This window comes from Cupressus sempervirens, chromosome 5 (genome assembly GCF_028749045.1).
Source record: "Cupressus sempervirens isolate cs-2001-9-10 chromosome 5, ASM2874904v1, whole genome shotgun sequence".
Classification (NCBI taxonomy): domain Eukaryota; kingdom Viridiplantae; phylum Streptophyta; class Pinopsida; order Cupressales; family Cupressaceae; genus Cupressus; species Cupressus sempervirens.
In genome coordinates this window covers 537,917,483-537,925,482 of record NC_143122.1, presented here as the reverse complement: position 1 = coordinate 537,925,482, position 8,000 = coordinate 537,917,483, and the positions used below count along the sequence as shown (strand labels likewise).

The 8,000-nt window shown below is 40.2% G+C and overlaps 1 protein-coding gene across 1 annotated transcript; it reads left to right on the top strand.

Annotated features, from left to right (window-relative positions):
• Window positions 1–4,331: 4,331 nt before the first annotated feature.
• Window positions 4,332–7,232, top strand: LOC149557069 (putative E3 ubiquitin-protein ligase BAH1-like 1). Its single transcript, XM_089830084.1, has 7 exons — window positions 4,332–4,571; window positions 5,221–5,520; window positions 5,662–5,906; window positions 6,194–6,445; window positions 6,586–6,735; window positions 6,910–6,968; window positions 7,145–7,232. Exons 2-7 carry the CDS (start codon window positions 5,280–5,282, stop codon window positions 7,230–7,232), a joined length of 1,035 nt encoding a protein of 344 aa, XP_089686210.1. The 5' UTR covers window positions 4,332–4,571; window positions 5,221–5,279.
• Window positions 7,233–8,000: the final 768 nt, after the last annotated feature.

Below are 8,000 nucleotides of genomic sequence, written 5' to 3'. Positions count from 1 at the left end.
TCACACCCATAAAGAACAACTGGTAGCACAAGAAGACCGAACAAGGTTTGAATAGTTTTCCAATCCCACAACTCCGCTTCACGGCACCTATTCTGAAGAGCGTAGAAAGTCTTCCATCCACCTAATGTCCTTTTATACCTACAGCTAGACCAGCTTAGTTTTTTGTTGAAATCGATGCCAAGGTATTTATATTCTGCAACTTCTTCATGAACACTTCCATTGTAATAAAATTCATGTTGATGTTGTTTTTTATTATTAGAGAAAATCATAACCTTGGTTTTGCTGATATTGACCTGCACCCCCACCATTCTACAAAAGCGCTCGAGAGAAGATAGATGGTCTTGCAAACCACAAGCAGATTTGGCAATTAAAATGAGGTTGTCCGCATATAGGAGTAGCTTTATAAAAAATTCCCCTAGCTGAATGCCTTCATGCTTTTGCGTGTTTAACCACTCTTCTAGTTTGTCAATATATAAACCAAATAAAGTAGGGGATAAAGGGCAGCCCTATTTGACCCCGATATTGCTCCTAAAACATTCTGAAATGCCATCTGAAGTTCTGATTTTGACTTTCACCTCTTCGTACATCCTATGAGCAGCAGCTCTGAGATGCTTAGGAATCCCCAATTCTTCCATCCTCAACCAAAGCTTGTCTCTCGAAACGGTATCAAAAGCCTTTTTGAAGTCAACAAAGCAACAAAAAACCTCTTCCTTTTTCTCCCACTCTTTTTCAATAATGTGTCTCAGAGTGACATAGTGATCCACTGTCGAGTGCTTTGGCCTAAAACCAGCTTGCCCTTTAGCACATTTATGATTTTCTTCTGCCCATTTGCTGATCCTAGTTTCTATCATACTGCCAAAAAGTTTAGCAAAGAGGGGATTGATCATTATAGTCCTGTAGTTGGAGGGATTGTTAACATCACCACTCTTAAAAAGTGGTATTGCAAGGCTAATTGTCCAATCTTTCGGAAATCCTTCCTGGTAGATTTTGTTGAAGATTTCAGTGATGTGCGGTGCAAGAGTTTTTATACCCCACTTCAAATATTCAGCTTGAAGCGCAACAAGGTCTTTTGCTTTGCCTCCACCCAACTTCTTAATCCCTGTCTCTATCTCTTGCACAGTAAAAATATTTGTGGTATCATTGACCAAAGGTGGCTGTCCCACTCCACCCTCTTGTTCATAAAGTTTCTTAGCATAATCAAACCATTGGGTGGCAGTAATATTATTTTCAGTTTGCTTCCTCCTTGGTTGGAGTTCTTTCCAAAAACGTTTGGGGTTATTTTTGCCCAAGAAAATTAGCTCCTCTCTCCTTGTGGACATAAAATCAATTTTTTTCTTCTTTAGGATCTGTTTTTAGGTCTTAATGTCAAGGTTAGTTTTATTTGACTCCCTTAGATTTCTCCTAGCCCTCTTGCATTCCTTATCAAACCATGCATTGGCTAGAAAACAATTAGTTTCAGATTTTCTATTTTTTGCTCTCTTGCATTTTGAAAGAGCCTTGTGAATCAGATTTGATAAATCATGACTATTAACACCATGCTTATACATAGGGTGTCCCATACAAAGCTCCTCAAGAGTAGCCCTGAAAGTGTTACTATTTTCTGAAGTTAACAAAATTCTGCCCTGAGAAGGTGGGTGTTGAGGGCCTTGGATTTTTGCCCCAATCCTCCTATCCTTTGCCCAATACAAATTTACATATAGTGGTCTATGATCTGATTTGAGATCCCAAATGTGCTCTCCAATTTCAACTTCTTTAATATTGCTATACAAATGCTGCGAACAAATTACATAATCTACCACACTTGCCCCATTGTATGTGTTGCAAGTGAAATTGCCCGACTTAGCCCATCTAGCCAAACCATTACAAATTATTAGATCAAATATGCCACACAAAGTGATCAAATCTTCCCCAAAATGATTGCAGCCTTTAGCATCTTCGGATATTCTATCCCATTGATGATTTCTCTCTTTTGTGAGCCAAATAGGGTTATCATTTACTTCGGAGCTGAAAATACTTGCTTGCCAATTTGCTATCCTAGCGTTGAAATCTCCAACAAGAAGGACATCCCCACGTTGTGAAAAAATAGCAACATCTTTCTTTAACGTAGCATAAGGGTCATTGTGATCTAAACCACACTTTTTATAAATTTTAGATACTTGTGGAGCAAAGTAACAAGCTGCAATCCTGAGAAGAGTGTTATTTTCCACGATTTTGAGCCATATAAATTGTTTATTAGAATCAATCTTTTACAGCTGAATGACACGACCTTCTCTTTCTTTTACTAGAACCATTATACCTCCATGACCTTTACCATTTTCCACTTTCTTATTCCACACTGCCATCTTCCAGTAACCTTCAAACAATGGGGTCTTACATCCCTCATGCTCATGTGTCTCTATGAGACAAATAATGTCTTTGCCTTCCGCAATAGGCCCTAACCCAGGCCCAAGCCTCCACGGATAACCTCTGCAATTCCAACAAACTAAACTTAAGGACGCCTGGGTTAAGCTTGGTTGCTATTTATTTTGATGTAAAAGACTCGAAGTTGAGTTATTATCGCTAGGTGTGATTATGGATCTTGTTGTATCGCTGCTTGTTAAGGTGTTTGTTGTTGCACCTTTGTTTCCTTCTTGCTGCCCTTCATTGTAGCGGTGGCCAAAAAGAGCAATAACTGCTTTTCCCTTAAACATCCAAGCTCTTTTGCCTTCATTTCTAGCTGTTCTGATTTTTTCCATTTCCATCCTTCTTTCTACTTGCTGTCTCATAGTTAAATCCTCCTCTAAAACGAAGCGAGAACCCCTTAAGAGCTGTTTTTTGTTAAGTAGATTTTGTTTGTCGCTTATGCTGAGCATGACTACCTTGATTGGCCTATTTCTCTCAGCGTGTGGTTTGCCAACCCTCCAAGCTTGGCAGATTTGTCCTTGCCACAACAGCACATCTTGTAGGAAATCTCTCGTTAGGTCAAGGGTATGTTCGCTTTCCTCATAGTCTTTTATCCCCTTGACAATTATATTGGATGCCCTAAGCTGCCTTTCCTTGACCTCTCTGTCTTGCATGTTCACACGAATCTTTGCCTCTTCTCTTGCCATATCAGGGTGTTTGTTGTTTTTGTCCCAAGTTTTGGTGACTTCTGCAAAACTTCTTCTCTTCTCTTCACCATCCGCCTTTCCTGGCAAACTAGTGTGAAGAATCGTTTTCTCCTTATTATGAGATGACTCGGTATTTGCTGTGACCTTGTTTGTTTCCAATGTCACATTCAGGTTTTTCCATTCATCCTTCATATTCTGCCATTCAAGCTTCCCAGCTAAAAGTGTTTCTTGCAGCATTGAGATTTGAGCTTTTAAAGTGTTGTTATTGTCTGCAAGAGTTTTATTTGCTGCAATTAGCACCTGTATATTGCGGTAACTTTCTTGCTCCTTAGCCTCTAGGAGCTCCAACCTCCTCTTGGCCCTCAAAAGTTCTTGCACATAAAGATCTGGACACCAAGCGAGAGGTGTGGAGGTAGGGCTGTAATTGACAGACTCACCGAAGTTATTGCTACCATACAGATGACGGTCACCTCTTAAGTGTGGAGGAGGGCACATTTTGACTTGTTTATGCAATCTCTGCCCGTGTTTCTACTTTTCATGTGACCCTTTCATACGAGCAAGTCTACGTTTTAAAATGCCCTTGAACTGTTTAACATTGACCCAGATATATTTTCCTGTCTTGCCAAGTGATGCCATTTTGACTTGCCCTAAATGGTTAGTTTCAAAGTGTACCATAATTTCTTGACCATTTTTTACCAATGAGATGGTTTGTTTTTCCATGGTTTGCATATTTGCCGTTTGTTTTCTCATTTGTGTATCCTCAATTTGTTTTTCCATTGATCAAAAGAAAGAAGGGCGAAACAAAAGCTAACAAGAGCAAATATATAAAACAAAACCGGAAAGTGCACCTTGAAACCCCTGGCTTAAGGCCTGCCACTATCTTGCTGTGGGCTGGGCCCCAGTCTTCGTTTTACCCTTGGAAACGGGCCTACCTAGGATCTGAACCCTGTCTGGTATTGTGTCTACTGCCCTGGTCCCACTGTGATGCTTCGATGTGATGCTTCGATGTGATGCCCTGGTCCCACTGTGTCTGTTGTCTGCCTAGTGCCCCGTTTGCTTGATATTTGAACTCTTTCCTCCCCTAAATTCAAATTGTCTGATCAACTGGTGCTGCTTCAGGTACCTATGCCTTTGCTTCTGGTGCCTTTCTCATTGTTAGCTCACCCTGCTCCTGCCGGCGGAAGACAAACCCCGGCCTCTAAGCTCGCTTCTTCAAGTAACCTGATGTATTACTATTGTTCCAAAGGGGCCGCCAGAAATTAACACGAACGTTACCTCCGTCGCCCCTCTCTGCAGCTTTAGGTTGCCCCGTGGAGCTCCTCCCTGCAACCGCGCGCGCTTTAGGTTGATGAATATAAAACACTCCCTTGCGCTTTCCCCCAGCTTCCTTCCTTTCTGCCTGAACAGTGCTTTAGAAACATGGTTTTCAGATTCCAAGATTTCTCCATTGTCCTCAACATTCGTTACCTGAAATCGATTCTGGTATGTACATTTTATATGATACGTTTCAGCCAATGTTGTATCGTCTCTTTAGACTTTAAATTCGTCGACAATTTTGCGATCTGCTTCGTTAATAGTGGATTTGGAAACTAAAATGGCATTTTCGACTTTCATTCCTTCTGCGTCGAAGCTAACGGAAATATTTTTCGGAACCTTTGGCTCTGAATTTGTTTTTTCGTATTTTTAAGATAGTTTTTCAATGAATGCCTGCTAAAGTGGGACTCAATCTTTCTGTCATCGCACCATGTGGTCTCGATCACCGCCGATATATGTTTTAGGTCGGGTTTTTCTGATTTTATTGTGTCAGAAGCGCGTGTTTTCTTATTTTTGTCATATTTATTTGCATTTTCCGTTTTCATGAAGCTCCGGAACTAATACGAATGGGGGCCGTGAATTGTCGGCTGCTCCCTTAGGGTTCTTCATGCTAAACTAAAAGAGCCCCCTGGCTATTTTCTTTTCAGGATCGGAAGCATATGACATCCGTTATTGGAACTTTAGAGCTCTTAGCTTGGAAGATCTTTTGACCATTTTCGTTAAAAGATAGTATCTTAGGCGAATTTTTTTCATTTTGTTAATAGTTTTCTGTCTGAGTTTAATTCCTTTTAAAGGAGTTTTCTGTTGTGATTTGAAGGTCGGGAGGCATTTAGAGTGAAGCTTCTGTTCGGATTTGAAGGTTGGAAAGCGTTTAGAATGAAGTTTGGCGATAAATTTACAGAGTATTTGCATGGCGAAGGTGAAAGATTTAGGGACAAATACTCACACGTCGAATACAAGCGGTTAAAGAAGGTGCTGAAGAAGTGCCGATTGGGAGATGTGCATGAAAATGATGCGACAGTAGGGGCGGGAGAAGCACCTGATCGTAAAGCGGTCAGATGTATTTCCAGGCCTTGCGATTTCTCAAGAACGCTGTGCTCTTCAGAAACCTGCCCAGGTAGTGAAGCGTCTGCAGACTAATACTAAAATTATGCATCTGGATATCATAGCATTTTCAAGGAGTTGAGCTGGTTTTTCAGCTATAATTAGTTCCTTTAAATCCATTGGACATTGCATCTTCAATATTGTTTATTGGCAGTGTGCGACAATGCCTTCTTTTACGAGCTCTCAAAAGAAATATCGGCGATAGTTGGATGTTTCAGTTCTCGTGCCAGACTTTTGCTGCATCTGCACCTTGCTTCGGGTTTTCAGAGATATTTATGGCGTATAAAACACTACTTCGCTGATGATTATCTGGCAATGATTCATGAGGGGCGGAATCTTGTCAGTTATGTGGCCATGAATGCTCTCGCTGTCCGCAAAATTCTGAAGAAGTATGACAAAGTAAGTAGGAACCTTCTTGGTTGTTTGATTTTTATGTGAATATTGGAAGGGCAATTCAGCTACGGTATAACGCTACCTGAATGGATACTTTGGATACATAATAATTGTAAAAATAGGGGGGTAATAACTGTACTAGTACAAGATAGGATCACCCGGACGGCAGGTAGTGGAAAATTCAGCAAATAGAGGGCTATTACAAAAGTCCATCAATACTAGTGATCTGAAACACATTAATATACAATGGCTCATATGGTAGTCACAATTTAACGCCTCAACTTTGAATGCAGATACATAAATCTGTCAATGGCCGGAACTTCAAGACAAAATTGCAAGCCAAACACATAGAACTTTTGAAGTCTCCCTGTTTGATTGAGCTGTGTGCTTTCCAGATCAACTCAACAGACTCAGAGCATGATTGTGTTAATGGTGAAATATTTCCTGAATGCTCTTGTGATTTTACTGGAACTGATCCTGTTATTAGATGCACAGTGCCTGATTCCGTGAAGTTAGAGTTCAGTCTTACATGCCCTATTTGTCTGGTAAGCCTTATGTTTTCATGGCCCTTGGCAATCTGAATTCTGTATGTAGTAGGTGGGGGATAAAGAGCTATAATGGTTTCTGGGAGTATGTTCTATGGGTGTAGCTGGTTCTTACACTTTTTATGCTGTGATCATTTCAGGACACAGTTTTTGATGCAGTTTCATTGGGATGTGGGCATATTTTTTGCAAGAGTTGTGCTTGCACAGCGACCGCTGTACCCACAATTGAAGGAGTGAAAACTGCAAACAGACGGACAAAATGCCCAATTTGCAGACAGTTACTTGCTTGGGCTAAACTCCCCTTCATCATTAAGAAGAGGAATGCACGCTTGGAACAAGAAGAACCTCATCGATTCTTTTTAATTATCTTTTTAAAAATATTTTGTTAGAAGAATGATTCATGTAGCCCCGTATCAAGGTGGTAGAAGCTATTTTGATTATATGCACTGTTTAATGGAAAGCAGATGGAAGTTTATACGGACGCTGTTCATCTGAGTGAACTGAGTTTACCGGTGAAGAAGAGGTAAGCATAAACCAAGGCTTCGAGACTAAAACATAAAAAGTATATTTGCAATGGCAATTGTTTATATCCGAATGCTGAAGCTTTATATTTGATTCTTGATCATGACAATTTCACGTAGTATTTTTGAAGCATTATTTAAAGTCCCAGGCCGAGGTATAATGTAGAGAATGTTGCAGGTGTGGGGGTTATTGGGACGAAAGATTGCAAACAGAGCGAGCAGAAAGAGTTAAACAAGCAAAGGAGCACTGGGATCTTCAATCTTGATTTATATTAAGCTTTTAGCACAGTGATTTGCTTATCTGATATCCCCAGTTGAATCGTTCTGTAAGCAAAGCATCTTGTACATAAAAAAACTGATTTTTTTTAACATGGGGTGTCCCTCAAGCTCGGTGAGACTAGTTTCTTGAGGATGAGATGAGAGATCAGCTGCATGTAAGATGTCTCACTTCTTAAACTTAAAAAAGATTTGAATCAGAGATTATAGAAAACTACTCATAACCTCAAGTCAACTTATAATCAACTTATAATAGAAATTCATATTTCTGGAGACGTTTCTCCTGTAAAGATCTCTTGATAGACCTCTGGTGATGACTAGATACCGTGTCGTGGGGAGTTGCATAAGTTTCCACTCTTTGACCCTTACTAATGGAGGATAAACCATCAGTTTTCTATATTCCTTGTAGGGGTTAACAAGCTAACTTTCGGGGCACGTTTTCTTGTCCTGGATAAACTAGGGAGGGGACCTTTGATGGAGTTGAACCAAAAGCTCCCATGAATTTGCTATTAAATCCTACTGGTGTAACCTCCCTTTTTAAAGTTAAACATATTCTGCAACAAAAATCATTGTTTAAGCAAATATCGTAATAATGTGGATGGAATTTTAAATGAGTCTTCTCACGAAAAGTGGATGAAAGGCGTACACAAATCTCGGTCACGGGTGAGGTGAGGAGAAGTCGGATAAGATTTAAATATTGCAGTGACCCTGTTCTTAATGTGGCATCCTTTGCGCAGTCTAATTCGATAATAGATCTT

Coding starts and splice junctions, on each gene's coding strand:
- LOC149557069 (XM_089830084.1), top strand. CDS start 5,280: ATGAAGTTTGGCGATAAATTTACAGAGTATTTGCATGGCGAAGGTGAA. Junction 6,446..6,585: donor TTACATGCCCTATTTGTCTG/GTAAGCCTTATG, acceptor TGATCATTTCAG/GACACAGTTTTTGATGCAGT. Junction 6,969..7,144: donor AGTTTACCGGTGAAGAAGAG/GTAAGCATAAAC, acceptor AGAATGTTGCAG/GTGTGGGGGTTATTGGGACG.